Source organism: Chlorocebus sabaeus, chromosome 11 (assembly GCF_047675955.1).
Source record: "Chlorocebus sabaeus isolate Y175 chromosome 11, mChlSab1.0.hap1, whole genome shotgun sequence".
Lineage (NCBI taxonomy): Eukaryota > Metazoa > Chordata > Mammalia > Primates > Cercopithecidae > Chlorocebus > Chlorocebus sabaeus.
The window spans coordinates 66,811,987-66,829,719 of record NC_132914.1 but is presented as its reverse complement, the minus strand read 5'-3'; the positions used below and the strand labels follow the sequence as shown (position 1 = coordinate 66,829,719).

At 39.9% G+C, this 17,733-nt stretch overlaps 1 protein-coding gene across 2 annotated transcripts; it reads right to left on the bottom strand.

Annotated features, from left to right (window-relative positions):
• Positions 1-756: 756 nt before the first annotated feature.
• Positions 757-17,118, bottom strand: CCT2 (chaperonin containing TCP1 subunit 2). 2 transcript variants are annotated; one of them, XM_008003988.3, is made up of 16 exons: positions 16,994-17,118; positions 16,204-16,278; positions 15,730-15,795; positions 14,924-15,035; positions 14,538-14,614; positions 14,285-14,397; positions 13,186-13,388; positions 10,423-10,523; positions 9,476-9,603; positions 8,972-9,075; positions 5,269-5,388; positions 4,777-4,905; positions 4,473-4,576; positions 4,129-4,228; positions 2,311-2,452; positions 757-1,032 (listed from the first exon to the last, which is right to left on the bottom strand). In XM_008003988.3, exons 1-16 carry the CDS (start codon positions 16,994-16,996, stop codon positions 1,002-1,004), a joined length of 1,608 nt encoding a protein of 535 aa, XP_008002179.2. In that variant the 5' UTR covers positions 16,997-17,118; the 3' UTR covers positions 757-1,001. The 2 variants fall into 2 exon arrangements, with proteins under 2 accessions (XP_008002179.2, XP_008002180.1); XM_008003989.3 differs by lacking the exon at positions 16,994-17,118 and adding an exon at positions 16,534-16,761.
• Between the last annotated feature and the right edge of the window lie 615 nt (positions 17,119-17,733).

Here is a 17,733-nt window from a genome sequence, read left to right as displayed (position 1 = left end):
GAGAATCATTTGAAACTAAGAGGTGGAGGTCGCAGTGAGCCGAGATCGCGCCACACTGCACTCCAGTCTGGGGGACAGAGGGACACTCCGTCTCAAAAAACAGAAAAAAAAAAAAAATTACATCACAGAAAGCATTGTAATTTTCTCCAATGCAAGAAATAGCATTTAGACTATACAAAATTAAATGAGTACTAGTTTATGGTATTTTCACTAAACAAAATTAAACGGGTAGTAAAATTTACACATTTATTTTTTTTTTTGAGATGGGAGTCTCACTATCACGCAGGCTGGAGTGCAGTGGTGCGATCTTGGCTCACTGCAACCTCTGTCCCCCAGGTTCAAGTGATTCTCCTGCCTCAGCCTCCCAAGCAACTGGCATTAATGAGGCGCCCACCACCATGCCCAGCTAATTTTTGTATTTTTAGTAGAGATGGGGTTTCACCATGTTGCCCAGGCTGGTCTTGAACTCCTGACTTCAAGTGATCCACCTGTCGTGGCCTCCCAATATTAGGATTACAGGCATGAGCCACCACACCTGGCCATAATTGAGGGTTCTTATGGCCCAGCAACAAAACCAAAAGATTAATATATGGTGTGTTTATCACACTTAACTTGGGCTTATATTAATCAAGATAATTATTTCAAAAATGTAGATGGCCAATCATTAAGCTGGAAAATGTCATATTTAAAATAATCATTAATTTTCATTAAGTAGAGTTCAAACAGAATACACACATATAAGACATAAGAACCAAATAATTGTTCAAATGTTTATTTTAATGCACAGTATGAGAAATGAACTTTTAAATCAACTGATTTGCATGGAAAATGACACAGCAAATAAATTAGACCTATGTTAAAGAGAAGGTCAGCTAAATAGCCAAACTTAATGATACAAAATGGGCACCAATAAACAGATTCCACAGTCTTCTTTAAGAGACTACCTTTCAAACACAACTTTGCTAGAAACTGGTCCAAAGATCAACGGCATGTGGGAATGCTTAACAAGGGTGGTGATCAGGGACACGTTTCCTATGAAAGTAAGAAAAAAGTCAACAGTGAAAAATGAAGAGCATGATTTTATCCGAAGTACTATATTAAATACAAACACAACTAGAATCCTGTACTAAAACTGTTATAGCTCTGCAATGGTTTGCATGTGTGTCCCCTATACAACTCACATTGAAACTGAATTCCCAATGTGGCAGTATTGGAAGTTGGGCTTTTAAGAGGTGACCAGGTTATGTCATGGACTAATGGGTTATACAGCAATGGGACTGCTGGCTTTAGGCGAGACTGAGCTAGCCACTCAGCCCCTCTCCGTGTGATGCCCTAGCACATCAAGACTGTTCTGCTTTGGGACTCTGCAGACACCCCCACCAAGAAGCAGCACCTTTTATTCTCATCTTTTATTCTTTGGTGACCATACAATAAGGGGGCATAGAACAATCTTTTGGAAAGATGGGATAAGGGTACTAGTAAATTTTTACTTAATGCTTGTTCAAGGATCTAAAGCTTGAGAAACACTGCTTTTAGAGGCAAACACAACAGTTAAGAGAAGCTGAAGAAGCTTAAGAATAGATCAAAGAGTACAGCATTATACAGGGGTCATATAAAGAGATAAACTTTTCAACCTTAGTAGCTTATGGAGGGACTAGGATGCTAACCACTGTCAAAAAAATGAAGCAGCTGTCACAGGGCACTGATCTGAAAAACAAGTCCTCTGGAGATTAATAAGGAACATGAAAAAGATCATGGTCTGGTAAGTTTGGAAGGCTGGGTTAAACAAAATTAAGTTTCTTTACTGCAAATTACTCAGAATTTGCTAATAAAAGATACCTAATCTCTAAAACAGTATCAGACCAAACAAGGTATCACACATTTTTTAAGTGTATTTCAATTGTGGCTGAGGGCATTGACTTATTGTGAAGATTTCTGGGAGTAGGTGTGGCTATATGACATTGCACCTAATCAGAACACTTTAGTTACAGAACTCAGTTTCCTTTTGCTATAATTCTGTTTAAAGACAATAGAAAGCATCACAGCATCTATTGTCCTCAGTACTTGACCTTTCCAAGCATGGCTCTTTCTGTGCCTTTTCAATCCTAAGAGCTACCTCAGCTGCCCATCCTCTTAAGTTTTTCTGGCTTAAGTGTTAAGAGTTGTGATATTTTAAATAACTTACATAATACTTTTATCCAGGCAAAACTGTCTCTGCTTTTCATTAACTCTTAATTATAAAATGAACACAGCTCCCTAATTTTTTTGTTTTGCTGTTAATAATTTTTTCTGAGAAAAGTGTTAGGGTACCTGGGTGCTGCTTTGATGATGTTGTCCACACGCAGAATCACCTCTGCTGCTTCAGCTGCACTCAGAAGAACCTGTCGCTTCACTTGAAAACTTTCTGTTATACCCAGGATAGCCATATCGCCAATGGTACCTTCCCTCATATCTGCAAAGAAAAAATGTTTACTAAAAAGTAGTTTTAACTATCAAAACATCTCTAATGATTTATAATAAAAATTAATCCTGTTATTAATAAAATTAGGACACCCAACTACTTTACTCAGTAGGTGGATATGCCTACAAATGAGCTCAAAGAAAGCCTTTAGATCACTTGTGATCAGAAGCTGGAGACTGGCCTGGCAAACATGGTAAAATCCCGTCTCTACTAAAAATATAAAAATTAGCCGGGCATGGTGGTGGGCACCTGTAATCCCAGCTACTCAGGAGGCTGAGGCAGGAGAATCACTTGAACCTGGGAGGCGGAGGTGGCAGTGAGCTGGGATCATGCCATTGCACTCTAGCCTGGGCAACATGAGCAAAACTCTATCTCAAAAAATAAACAAATAAAATAAAAGGGGCCAGGCTCAGTGGCTCACACCTATAATCCTAACACTTTGGGAGGCTGAGGCAGGAGGATTGCTTGAGGCCAGCCTGAACAACATAGTGAGATCGCCCCCATCTCTTAAGAAAATAAAAATAATTTAGTCAGGCATTGTGGCATGTGCCCTAACTACTTGGAAGGCTGAGGAAGGAGAACTGCTTGAGTCAGGGGTTCAAGGCCACAGTGAATTATAATGGTGCCACTGCACTCCAGCCTGGGGAACAGCAAGACCACTGTCTCAGTAATAGTAATAATAATAATAATAATAATAATAATAATGTCAACTACTGGTCACCCTATTAATTAGAAGACAACAATGTCAAATAATGAAAAACAAATGGGGGCCGGGCACGGTGGCTCAAGCCTGTAATCCCAGCACTTTGTGAGGTCGAGACAGGCGGATCACAGGGTCAGGAGATTGAGACCATCCTGGCTAACACGGTGAAACTCCGTCTCTACTAAAAAATACAAAAAAACTAGCCGGGCGAGGTGGCGGGCGCCTGTAGTCCCAGCTACTTGGGAGGCTGAGGCAGGAGAATGGTGTAAACCTGGGAGGCGGAGCCTGCAGTGAGCCGAGATCCGGCCACTGCACTCCGGCCTGGGAGACAGAGCAAGACTCTGTCTCAAAAAAAAGAAAGAAAAACAAATGGAAGAAAATTCAGAAGCCATCTACACAACTTCTCTTCTTGTGAGAATCCTGCTTCATTTTCTCAGATTAACCGGTGCCCCCTCTTGTTCAATGACAGGATTATCTATCTTCTTAAGACTACTCTATAATGTCCAGCACAGCTTGTCAGAAAGTTTTTCAATACGAATTAAATCTGCCTCATTGGCCACTCCTATCTATGGACTGGAGATCTGTGATCTGTACTCAAGATTATCTCGCAGTAAGTTTACTATGAAATTAGGAGTTAATACTGATTGCATAAACAACATAATAGTTTATGTTATTTTCCAGAGTGTAAGTATTGTTTATATTTAAATCCTATAGTCATTATATACCAAATAGTTACAAATCTTCTAATCAGTTTTATATGTCTTATGGAATAACAAAGTTTGGGAAATGCTGAGCATATAAAGTCACACACATTTTCCCAGCACATATAATGGTTACGAGGACAAAGCAGAAGAGTCTTTTATATGGTTGGTTATCGTTAACTCTTTATGTTCCAAAAGAAAAAAAGGGCCGGTGAAAAGAGTTACTTTTAACAACGGCCACAAAGTTCCCCTTGATTGCTTACCCAGTCCAGCAGTGGTATTGCCTTCACTGTGAGCAGCCCTGAGCTGGGCCACCAGGTCTGCACTGTCATAGCCTGCATTGTCAGCTATGATGGTTGGCAACTATGAAATGAAGAAAACAAGTAACTACTCACTCTAAGAACCACTGATTTACTCCTAACTAGGATAGCTTTTTAAAATTATGCATTTAGAAACAATGTAATATCTGCTTCAATTACTGCTCACGAAGAAGAGAAACTCCAGAATTAAATTTAAAAGCAGTATTAACCAGTTTATTTTCTGCTCATTTCAAAACTATCAATAACCACAAAACTTAAGTTCAGATCTCTCATTCTGATTAACTTACCATTCTCAGTGCTTTAGCGTAAGACTCCATTGCAACAGCTTCTTTGCCTGGTGTTCTATTGGCAAGCTGTGTCACAGCATGAGCCATCAACATCTCAGAACAGCCTATAGATTAAATTTCCAACAAAATATTGTAATACTTAGTTGTCTCCAAGATACTGAATTACTGACTTTAAGATATGCCAAGCATTTTAAAATTTAGTACAAAGGCAATATAAAGTTTCTATAAGAACCATTAAAACCACTTATGACTTATATTGTATTTCAAGAAATAAAAATACATTCAACATTTTCTAAATGCTTACCTCCTCCATAAACTGTTCTAGAGTCCTTTACAGTTTGCGCAAGAACACAAAGAGCGTCATGCAAAGATCTTTCTGCTTCATCTAAAATTTGTTGAGTGGCACCACGCAAAACAATGGTACAAGCCTCACCTAAAATTAAAAGTCACAGTGACCACTTAGGGACAAAAAGTTTGCCTTCTATTATTTATACAGGTGTTGGTTATATTACTGGGTTCTGAAAGCTGATCTGTCTTCCTGTATTATACATTCTCCAACAATCAAGGTTCATAATGGTTCTAAGTTATCAAGGAAAAAAACTATGTTGAACATGCACTTTTCACAAAGACACAGTAATACAAGGTTGACCTCAAGAGACTGAAACAAAATATGTATTATGCTTCTGAAGAGTTAAGACTTGTAAGATACACTATTCTAGTAATTACAATAGCCTTTACTTCAACAGAGCCTAGCAAGAATTTAGACACCTTAACCAGGATCTACATAATCACTCACCAAGGGCAACCCCAGAAAAGTGAATGAGTTTGTCTTCTCCAATCATGACTTCCTCGATAAGTTTGCAACTTCCAAGCTTCACCAGTTCTGGGTGATCAAAGGTAGAGGCAATTTCACCACCTATAAACATAAACATTTATTAGCTAAATGCACGGCAGGCTTAAAATTCCTGTTTTCTAATAAGCAGTAATGGATAATGATAGGTGATGTGTTTAACATTTTAAAGATTGATTGCTTATTATATACCAGGCACTCTTTAAATACTTCATATTGACTAATTAATCTTTAAAACAATCCTCTTGGATAGGCTCCATTATTATCCATTTTACACACAATAAAAATGAGGCCAAGAGGTTTACTTTCCTATCCAGTTACCCAACTAGGATGAACATAAAAAGCTGGGGTTCAAACCCAAGCAGTCTGGCTTCAGATCTATAAGCACACACTATACAATACTACCTCCCAAAGGTTAAACTGAGTCTTAAAGCAGTTACTTTTGAATTGAAATTCAGATTCTCTTCTGAATCCAATCTATAACTCCCAGCACAAGACATGAAAATATTTGTCCTATATGTCAACCACTATACACTTCATGAACCGCTTAATCATCACCTGGTATCTCTATCACAAATGAAATGTCCTAAGGCCTAAAAAAAAGAAATGCATACTAAGAATTTCCCAGACCAAATTTAATAAGAACAAATTAATTTTAGTCTTTATGTATCATTTCTCTTCCTATTTTCCCTCCATCTTCCATGCTGTAAACTGAACAGGTCAGTCACTTCATTCCCTATTTCCTAACTAAGCAAGTCAGGTTTCCATTTCAAAATTCTTTTCTCTAGCTGACTACTCTTTTCATAATGTGAACTGCATATATTATCAATCAACCCTTCTCTTCCTATTCCTTACTGATAAATCTGTCAACGCCCTATTATTTATTTTACAATAAATTCATAACGACTCTGGTCTTCTAAACTACTAATTTATACTCATAATTTGTATAAAGTTCTTTTTACTTCTGGCTGAGAAAATTCTGAGACTGCTTTGTGTTCTAGATGTGAGACACAACAGATATTTCAGATGTCATATCCAAAAATAACACTAACTTGGCTTATGAAACTTTTCACTTCATCCTTCTACATGTAAGCCTTTGTTTCTTTTTAAAGAGACAGTGTCTTGCTATGTTGCCTAGACTGGAGTGCAATGACTGTTCACCAGGCACCATCATAGCACACTACAGCCCCAACCTCCTGGGCATAAGCAATCTTTCTGCCTCAGTCTCTTGAATGGATGAAACTACTGGCACATGCCACCATGCCCAGCTCAAGACATTTAATGACACCTGCAAGAACCAATGTTATCAAACACCTTTGACAACTACTGAGCTTTTAAGGATGGGAGCCACCATGTGGTCAACTTCATAGACGTATAGTTGGTGTACTTTAAACAAACATTCTTCTGGGTATATACAGCAATTTCATGTCAAGACCTTACGATACGTTTATCCCATCAATATATTATTACCATTTACTTCTCACATCTTTTTTTTTTTGAGATGGAGTCTCGCTCTGTCACCCAGGCTGGAGTGCAGTGGTGCCAATCTCAGCTCACTGCAACCTCCATTTCCTGGGTCCAAGTGATTTTCCTGCCTCAGCCTCCCAAGTAGCTGGGACTACAGGCGCCCACCACCACGCCTGGCTAATTTTTGTATTTTTAGTAGAGACAGGGTTTCACCATATTGGCCAGGCTGGTCTCAAACTCCAGACCTTGTGATCCGCCCACTTAGGCCTCCCAAAGTGCTGGGATTACAGCCATCGGGAGTACAGCCATGGGGAGATGGCCGGAGCCATCGCATCCGACCTCTTACATCTTTATTTTGTGGAACTAAAGAATGAATTACACAAACATGAGCATCTTAAATTTTGTTTATTTGTTGCCTTAAAGCATCAAGTATACAGCGGCTCCTAAAGAACTTTAAAGCAGGTAAACCCACTTCAAGTAATTAGAAGAAAATGTCTCTTGGTTAGAGGAAGACTATGCTTCTCAAATGATTTAAAAAAATGTCTTAAGAGATCATTCTGGGATGAGACCAAGTCCACTCTTCAAAGGTTAGTACACTATAATTTCTTCTAATAATCATGGCAGTTCCAAACCATGTGGCAGCCCTACTGACTTCACAACTCATAACCCATGTCTCCAGTTCTCCTTAATTCCCATTTCCAAACCCACTTTCCAACCTATTCATTCATTTTCAAGGACCTAAAATCTAGAAAAATCTGTTAAACTTAGTTTTCTAGGGCTTAGAGTTTACTATGAAAACCATTAACAAAACTATACTTATACCCCTAAATATATAAACATTTAATAAACAAAAATTTTTAAATCATTAGTTACCACAATAAAGAGCAGACAAGCGACATTTTTTTTTTTTTTTAAATTTAAAGACAGGGTCTTGCTCTGTCACTTAGGATGGAGTGCAGTGATGTGATCATAGCTCACTGCAGCCATGAACTCCTGGGCTGAAGAGATCTCCTGCCTCAACCTCCCAAGTAGACGACTACAGGCATGTGCCACCACGTCTGGCTAATTTTTTGTAGAGACAGTCTTACTATATTGCCCAGGCTGGTCTTGAACTCCTGGCTTCAAGCAATCTTCCTGCCTTGGCCTCTCAAAGCACTGGGATTACAAGAATGAGCCACTGCAACCAGCCTGAACTCTTATGTCATTTTGATGTAGACAGACATGTCTGATTTACAAACACAGTTTCTATTTGACTCAACTGGAATTGTATCACTCATACTTCTTTTAAAGGATATTGAGGTATACTAATTTCCATTATACAATGTTGACTGTTTCACTTATGCTAACCTTTATTACTTTCACAAACTTAAAAAAATTAATAAAAGTAATGTTCAGTACTTGACTCACTCTTCAGCACACAGTAAGTGTTCAATAAAGGTTACCTATTATAACTGTACTACTACAAAGGACACAAAGCATTCAGCTACTTACTTGGCAATAAAAACAAATGAACAAACTAGATAAATATAAATAGACTTAAGACTTTTTAAAGCTCTAGTTTGTTCAGATTTTAACAATGGTCTTACAGGTTTGTGAGAAAAAATATATCTATCTTTTTTTTGCTGTTGTTGAGACAGGGTCTCACTCTGTCGCCAAGGCTGGAGCGCAGTGGCACGATCGCCATGATTGCAGCCTCTGCCTCCCAGGCTCAAGACAGTCTCATCCCTCAGCCTACCAAGTGGTTAGGATCATAGGCGCTCACCACCACACCTGGCCAATTTTTTTTTTTTTTTTTTTGTAGGGATGGGGTTTCGCCATGTTGCCCAGGTTGGTCTGAAATTCCTGAACTCAAGCGATCTGGCTGCCTCGGCCTCCCAAAAGTGCTGGGATTACAGGCACGAGCCACTGCACCCAGCCAAAAATCTACCCTTAAAACAGTGACACAATGAAAGAAATCTATACCTACAGCAAATGTGGTATATAATTTGGTATAGTAAATGTAATGTATCTGCATATCTAAATTAAAGATATCCAAGAGTATAGATTTCAGAATAACTGTTGAAATTCTAAACTCCTTAAAAGGACTCCTTCGATTTCTTAATAATGAATTGCATATAGTAACAAATAATAAATCCAAGAGTGACTATTGTGTTTGTTAGAAAACAATACCTTTTTTCCATACCTGTGACAAGAGCTAGGCGTTCCACACCTGCAAAATCTGCATGCTCAATAGCCATGACACCAGCAGCACCAAAGAGCTGTTCAGGATAATTATAAATTAATTGCCTGTAAATAAAATATATGAAAACATTATGCTCAAAACTATTACAAGATAAACTACATCAGACTAAAAAACAAGTAAACATTTTTACCACACAAGTAAAAGAAATGCAAATTAGAACAAGATTGCATTTCTTACCTGTATAATTAGAATTTATCAATTACAGTACTAATACATCCACTACTAGCATTGAAAACAGGTGTTCTTTATTATAGTAACTGTATAAATCAATCCCATAATACTGGCCACTGTAAGTGTGCATAAATCACAGTTTACAAATTATGAAAATCCATAATTTAGGTGAAGTTATGTAAGGCAGTTCCTAACAAATCATTAATTCAACATAAGTAAATATAAAGTATTCCTTAAACTTTCATAGAAAAACATCCTCTTACAAGCACAGACCTGTTAATAAAGCAATTTATTCCATGCTTAAGAATACGTTCAACTTTCTCCTTCATTTTTTCCTTTTCCGCATGTTCTATTTCTGCAACCTTTGCTGTAGAATCAACTCTTACCCGGGAACCAAATATCTAAGACAAAGAAAAGCATAAAGAGAGCATCAGTTTCATTACTTTTTTTTTTTGAGATTGAGTCTCGCTCTGTTGCTCAGGCTGGAGTGCAGTGGGGCAACCTCGGCTCACTGCAACCTCCACCCCCCGGGTTCAAGTGATTCTCCTGCCTCAGCCTTCCAAGTGGTTGGGATTACAGGTGCACGCCACCACGCCCAGCTAATTTTTGTATTTTTAGTAGCATGGGGTTTCACCATCTCATACTGGACAGGTTGACCTCGAACTCCTGACCTTGTGATCCGCCTGCCTGGCCTCCCAAAGTGCTGGGATTACAGGCGTGAACCACCATGCCAGTCCTCATTACTCTTTTTAAAGAGTCCGATAGCATATCTCAACATTTTTACCAATGTATATATCAAAAAGCATATACATGTGTATATATACAATAGACACCTATCCCAAGCTTTTTAGTGCAATTGATTCCTGAGTTTATAGAAGCCAGCAATTTTTTTTTCTTTTTTTTTTTTGAGACTTTAGAGACAGTTTCACTCTTGTTGCCCAGGCTCGAGTGCGGTGGCGCGATCTCCTGGGTTCAAGTGATTCTCCTGCCTCAGCCTCCCAAGTAGCTGGGATTACAGACATGCGCCACCACGCCCAGCTAATTTTGTATTTTGTATTTTTTTTTTAGTAGAGACAGGGTTTCTCCATGTTGGTCAGGCTGGTCTCAAACTTCCGACCTCAGATGATCCACCGCCTCGACCTCCCAAACTGCTAGGATTACAGGAGTGAGCCACTCCGCCTGGCCAGCAATTTGAATTTTTAAAAAGTACAGTTACATACCTTTATTTTGTCTGTATCCATACCAGTATTTGCAATAAGAATTTTAGCATTTTCAATTCGTTTTGGTTGATTTACTCCAATTTTTTTATCCAACAGAAAGCCTACAATAAATATAAGAACAGTATCATATTTAATACTTCAAAGTAGCCTTAGTAAATCTTATAAAGCTGTCTGCTTTATCATATCACTATTTCAAAGAAGCTATTTAAGTCCAATTTACCAAGCTCTTAGAAGGTATAAAAGCAAGCTTGTCCAACCCACCTTATTCTGTTGTTGTTTTACTTTGTTTTAGGCTTTTAGCGCCTGAAAGCCATGGATTTTAGCTTCTGTCTCTAGTGATAAGAAAAGAGGGATGAGGAAGGGGCTTTACTGGCCCAACCAGAAACAGAAACTAGGAACCCATGACTGTATTCTCTTCCTTGGACACTCCTGGTATAAAGCATCCCACTAGAAGAGTTATTACAAAATTCATTTAATGGGTTACTTAAAAAATAATATATGAAACAGGAAATATGAGAACACAGTACAGACAGTAAAATTAAACAGTATTTTGAAACTTTTGTTTCAGATATATACTACACCCACATCTGTATGGGTTGCAAAATAAAGACAACAGGTTAAGTCCACTTTTATTAGCTTGAAATCACCACCACAAGAGAAAAACTGAAGATTCAGGTATTGAGGCTGGTGGTAAAAATGAAAAACCATGGACAATGGAGTCAGATAAACCTGACCCCAATCATGCCCCTGCTGCTGGCTATATAACCTTGGACAAATTATCCAACCAGAGATGCTAATTTGTAAAACAGGAATGTAACCAGTGGCAGAGGTGCTAGTTACCAGCCTAGTCCTGTTGCTTTGGAACCATCATACAAACCCAGTACCACCTACCTCTCCAGGCCTTTTTTGGTTATGTTAGAAACTTTTCTCTTACGAAGCCACCTTTATCTTGGGTTTTCTACTCTATTCAAGTGAACTTAATCCTCACTCACCAGGTCATGATGACTAAATGACTAAAGTGCCTATTACACAGCAGACATTCAAGAATGGTGCTGCTTGTGCTACTATTCTTGTTGTAATGCTCCTATTAGAAATGCTACACAGGCCGGGCGCGGTGGCTCAAGCCTGTAATCCCAGCACTTTGGGAGGCCGAGACGGGCGGATCACGCGGTCAGGAGATCGATACCAAACTGGCTAACACGGTGAAACCCCGTCTCTACTAAAAAAAATTCAAAAAACTAGCCGGGCGAGGTGGCGGGCGCCTGTAGTCCCAGCTACTCGGGAGGCTGAGGCAGGAGAATGGCGTAAACCCGGGAGGCGGAGCTTGCAGTGAGCTGAGATCCGGCCACTGCACTCCAGCCTGGGCAACAGAGCGAGACTCCGTCTCAAAAAAAAAAAAAAAAGAAATGCTACACAGCAGCCAGGCGTGGTGGCTCACGCCTGTAATCCCAACTCTTTGGGAGGCTGAGGCAGGTGGATCACCTTAGGTCAGGAATTCCAGACCAGCCTGGCCAACACGGCAATAACCAGTCTCCACTAAAAATACAAAAAAAATTAGCCAGGCATGGTGGCACATGCCTCTAATCCCAGCTACTTGGGAGGCTGAGGCAGGAGAATCGCTTGAACTGAGGAGGCAGAGGTTGCAGTGAGGCGACATCATGCTGCTGCACTCCAGCCTGGGTGACACAGCCAGACTCTGTCTCAACAAAAAAAAAAAAAAAAAAAAAAAAAAAAAGAAATGCTACACAGCTCTTGTATATAAACTTAACCAAGAGTATTTTCAGAATCATGACATTCTCTTAAAACAAATCAAGACCTATAACATACACCAAAACCAGGACTCCAAACCACTGGTAAAAGCAGAAGTTATAAAGCACCATCTAATTCTTTTTTTTCCTACTCTATACGAGAATGCCTATACTTTTTGACAGGTCATTTTGTGAAGTAAATTCAATGTGAAGATGATCTGGAAAACTTCACTCTATAAACAAAAATGTACTACTAAGAAAACAGTACTTGTTATGTCTCATTTATCACTCTTTAAGAACTAGATCCTCTTGCCCTATAAACATACATAATTACTAGTTAATTTTTTAAAAATTCTTTTCTAAAAAAACTAGTCATCCCCCAGTATACAGGGATACTGGTTCCAAGATGCCCACACACACCAAAATCCACACATACTTAAGTTCCAGGCTGACTGGAACCAGTAGATTTGAAAAGTTGGCCTGCTATATACACGGGTTTCAAATCCTGCAAATACTGCATTTTCCATCCACATTCGGTTGCACGTGCACAAAACACGGACACAAAGGGCTGACTATATTGAAAAAACCTGCGTTAAGTGAATCTACATAGTTCAAACCCATGTTGTTCAATGGTCAACTGTACATCCTCGACAACCAGCTAACACAATGATATGACTGACCCAGACCCTTCCTGGAGAATACACATATAATCCTGGTAAAAGTACCATTTGAGAATAAATGATTTCTAGCAAAAGAAAACTACATTTCCTCTTTATCAGAGACTGCAAATAACTTCATGGTAGTTAACTAAACTCTAGAGATCATCAACAATGCTGGAATAGTGTGGGAAGAGGAGTACAGTCAATGAAATGACAAAAATGCTTGCACCTATGGTATGTCCTTAAATTCAAGTTCACTGGCTTTGTAAAGTGTCACTGGTCCCAAAACAGAATTCACTCAGTATTCAGCCCTCAGCATCTAATCAAAGCTTCTTGTATCTGACATTCATACATACCTTCATCTAAATAGGAATCTGCCAAACTTCCTCCTAGCTTCTTGATAATATGAATTGCCTCGAGGTTGCCAGAGCCTTTCAGTCTGAGAACTGCTTCTACAGCTAACTTTGTAAAGTGGTCTTTGTGATGAGTAAGAAGTTTTGAGGATAATGTTGTGCCCGCAATATTCATTAAATCTTGACGGAATTTTACTTCATCGGAACTAAATAAAACCAACCAAATACACATATTAACCTTACTTTTCAAAATTTATCTAGATATTCATGTCAATAGATAATTTTACCCTAACTGGTCAAGTTTGTAAGCTATAAGAAAAGAATTAAACCTCAGCAGTAATCAAGAAACACAAATTATTTTCCCCACCAAACCGGCAAAATGCCAAAAAAAAAAAAAAAGGGGGTGGGGTACAGCACACAAGCAAGCAAAAATCTAATATTGGCAAGAATATGAGAAATGGCCGGGCACAGTGGCTCACGCCTCTAATCCTAGCACTTTGGGAGACTGAGGAGGGTGGCCTGTAATCCTAGCACTTTGGGAGACTGAGGAGGGTGGCCTGTAATCCTAGCACTTTGGGAGACTGAGGAGGGTGGCCTGTAATCCTAGCACTTTGGGAGACTGAGGAGGGTGGCCTGTAATCCTAGCACTTTGGGAGACTGAGGAGGGTGGATCACTTGAGGTCAGTTCAAGACCAGCCTGACCAACATGGTGAAACTCCATCTACACTAAAAATACAAAATTAGCTGGGTATGGTGGCACATGCCTGTAGTCCCAGCTACTTGGGAAGCTGAGGCAAGAGAATCGCTTGAATCCAGGAGGCAGAGGTCGCAGTTAGCCGAGATCACACCACTGCACTCCATCCTGGGAAACTCTAAGAGCGAGACTCCGTCTCAAAATAAATAAATAAATAAAAAGAATGTGAAAAACAAGTAATATTATACAGTTGCAATTGGGAAATTTAGTAAAAATGCCTTAAAACAGTGGTCCCCAACCTTTTTGGCACCAGGGACTGGTTCCAAGGAAGACAATTTTTCTACCTGCATTAAGCATGTTATAAAAGAACACTAAATGTTTAGAACAGTAGTACTTTGGTGTACCAACCCATGATCGACTGCAGAACTCAACAGTGCCTCTCTTGCAGCCTTTGTGGCTTCTCTCCAACCCGCTATGATGGTCTGTGGATGAATCTTTTTTGCAATTAAAGATTCTGCTTCCTATTAATAGTTATAAAATAAAAGTTATAAATAGAAAATTATTAAGCACTCCTCAACAGTAAAGATGGAGGAAGTAAGGACTTGATTACCTCTGATACTCAAAAACAGTAGGAAAAACAGAGTTGCTCAGTTGCTCTTACCCTTAATAATTCTGCTGCTAAAACGGTAACAGAGGTAGTGCCATCACCAACTTCATCATCTTGAACCCTTGACATATCTAGAAAAAGAAATTAGTTAACTCAAAATTGCTTCTTTGCTTACTAAATTCTCCAAAAATATTCACTACCAATCTAAACTTATCAAGGTTCCTCATACAAAAAATTCTTTGGAACTCTGAGGTCTGAAATGCAACAGTTTTACCATCAATATATGGCACTCCTGAAGCTTGTATTTTAACAATGATAATTAAAACCCAGTGGACATCAATTGACAGTACAATTGGTCAACACAGCCTATTTATAAAGTTATTTCAAAAATGTTAACCAATAGTATTATTAGGTTGGTGAAAAAGTATATTCAGACTTACCAACTAAAACTTTAGCTGCTGGATTGTCAACACCAATATTTTTCAGAATAGTGGCACCATCATTGGTTACCATAAGAGAGGCATCTCGTCCGCTGCTTAGAAGAATTTTGTCCTAAAGGGAACATAATTGGTTCAAGTTAAGATATAAGTACATCTTGAAGAATGCATGGTTCAATCAGTATTCTCATACAGTGCTAGTGTTATCAACACCCTGGATGGCTATTTTGTGGTATCCATTCATCAAATGTTTTCAATACATACACCATGTTAACCAAACCGTGGTATCTACCCCTAGAAACATCAGAAGCACAGGGAGACACTAGTTTTTGTTTCAACACTGTTAACTGCAAAAACAATGGAAAGAAACTATCAGTACAGCCATAATTAAATTATAAAATAATTAAGGTACAGGATAATATTTGACAGTTAAAGAGGAGGCAGTATTATCTTCTTACACTGAAAGGAATTTAAAAGACCAAGCTACAAAACAGTATTGATAAATAGTATCTATGTTTTATAAAACAGTATCTATTACATGAGTATAAAATACATAATAAAGTACACATAATTCTACATAAACAGAAAATTAGTAGTAGTACATGCAAATTATAACACTACTTGTCGCTGAGGAGGGGCATAGGATTGGGGATGGTGATTCTGGGAACTCTGATTTTTACTAAGAACATACTTGTCTTTTATAATTAAACGTTCTAAAGATTAAAAAGCATTTTAAAATGTTTGTTATTATATTTCCACTAAGGGCTCTAAAACAATATTAAAACATAAAACTTTTCTATTTTTCTTACCATGCCTTTGGGTCCCAAGGTGCTCTTTACCAAGTCTCCAATGGCAATGGCACCAATAAAAGAAGTCTGGAGTAAAAACCAAGGAGATTATCAGAATCAACTTTACCGTCTTCAAGTACAGTTTTATCTTTATTTACTTTTTTTTTTTTTTGAGGCAGAGTCTCGCTGTGTCGCCCAGGCTGGAGTGCAATGGTGCCATCTCAGCCCACCGCAACCTCCGCCTCCTGGGTTCAAGCGATCTTTCTACCTGAGGCTCCCAAGTAGCTGGGATTACAAGCGCCCGTCACCACGCCCGGCTAATTTTTGTATTTTTAGTAGAAACGGGGTTTCGCCATGTTGGCCAGGCTGGTCTCGAACTCCTGACCTCAGTTCATCCGCCTAACTCGGCCTCCCAAAGTACTGGGATTACAGGAGTGAGCCACCGCACCTGGCCTCCAGTTTTATCTTTAAAACAAAAGTTAGAACAAGGCTTACCAGGCGAGCTGTCTCTGCTCTCTCTTCATCAGCTCCTGCCTTGAAGATGTTAACAGGTGCAAGGGAAAGGGACGCCTAAAAAAGAAAACCATGAGGCATTTCGTTTAAGTACCAATACTCTAACACATACACTGAGGTGCCTTCCACTTGTCTTACAAGTGGATATCTAAGAGAAAACTCATTTACAATAATGTTTTCAAACAAATGAAGCTTCCATCATCGGAGAAGGCATTTAAATGGGAGAGAGGGACTTGTAGGAGAGCGACATGGCTTTTCGGATTTACAAGGCCCCAGGAGTATAAACTATACACCAGCGAGACTGACAGTTACCTACGGCTAAACTAAAGACGATCTTGAACTAAGAATGAGGCAGGGAGGGGTTTTTTGCCATCAAGGAGACGCCTGCCATACGGGCAAGGGAACGCGGCCTCCATCTTCCACCCTCGGGTGGCTACGGCCCAGCCGCTCCAGGCTCCGCCCCTAGAGGGAGGGCGGAGCGGGTCCCACACTAGAAATTTCTTCGCTCGGGGTGAGGCGCGGGCCTGAGCTCCCGGGACTACGCAAATGCCTGGGCAGAAGGAGACGCTGGCTTTGCGGTCCACTCCTCCCCCTCGTGGTAGGCTCCACCGGCTGGCCTGGCACAGGCCGCACGCCCCACGGCTCGCACCATGTGCGGCGGGCCGGAGAGCCAGAAACGGAGCCTACAACCCCAGCAGGACAGAGGAAGCAGTGGGGTGCCAAGAGCACGGGGAAGCAGGGGCAGGGCAAGAGACAGGGAGGTCAGGCTCACCATAGTTCCGAGGAGTTCCGCACACAAGTGAATCCCCTCACAGCTCGTGCTCAGGGCCAGCAGACAGAAGGAAGCCGGAAGTGACGTCACACACCCTACTGTCGGGGGCGGGACCCCGGCCTTCGCGTCCCTCCGGCTTGCCGTTACCGCCAGCAGGCGTCCCATTTTGATTGGAGCCCCACGGGCCGGAAAGGCAGCCTTTCACACTGGAGGGGGCGTGGCCACCGCTCGAGGACGGAGGAATTGGGCGGTTGAAGAGGAACAACCCAAGAACAAAGAGGCGGCTGCCGTACGGGTTCCCATAGCAATGGAGTTCTTGCTCACACTTTATTTTCTTAAATTTAATCTTTAAACATTTATGTTAAAATCACACATGTACACAGTTCAAAGTGTTATGTGCCAATAATGAAACCATAATTTACCTACCTCACCACTTCCTGTCTCCAGGAAAACTGCTTTCAACTTTTTCAGTTTTTTGGGGGAGCTTTTTACTATCATATTCCCAGATAATATTATTGCTATGTTAATTTTAAACATTATTTACTGAGTATTACAGAAGAAGACTTCCTTTTCTCTTACTGAATTTTCAAACGTTATTTCTAATTGGACGTTGACTGCCCAGGCTAAGGTCTTGTGAACTGACAGAGACATTTACAGTATTTTATCTTTGCTCTATTTACTCATTTTCAGGAATTTTTGCATTTCAGTCTTTTTTTTTTCCTCCAATAGTAGAGACGACT

What these genes read in the sequence shown, in the direction of transcription:
- CCT2 (XM_008003988.3), bottom strand. An exon ending in GAGCAGAGACAGCTCGCCTG is followed by an intron (nt 15,796 to 16,203) that starts GTAAGCCTTGTT and finishes TTTTTACTCCAG; the next exon opens with ACTTCTTTTATTGGTGCCAT. An exon ending in TGGATACAGACAAAATAAAG is followed by an intron (nt 9,604 to 10,422) that starts GTATGTAACTGT and finishes TCTTTGTCTTAG; the next exon opens with ATATTTGGTTCCCGGGTAAG.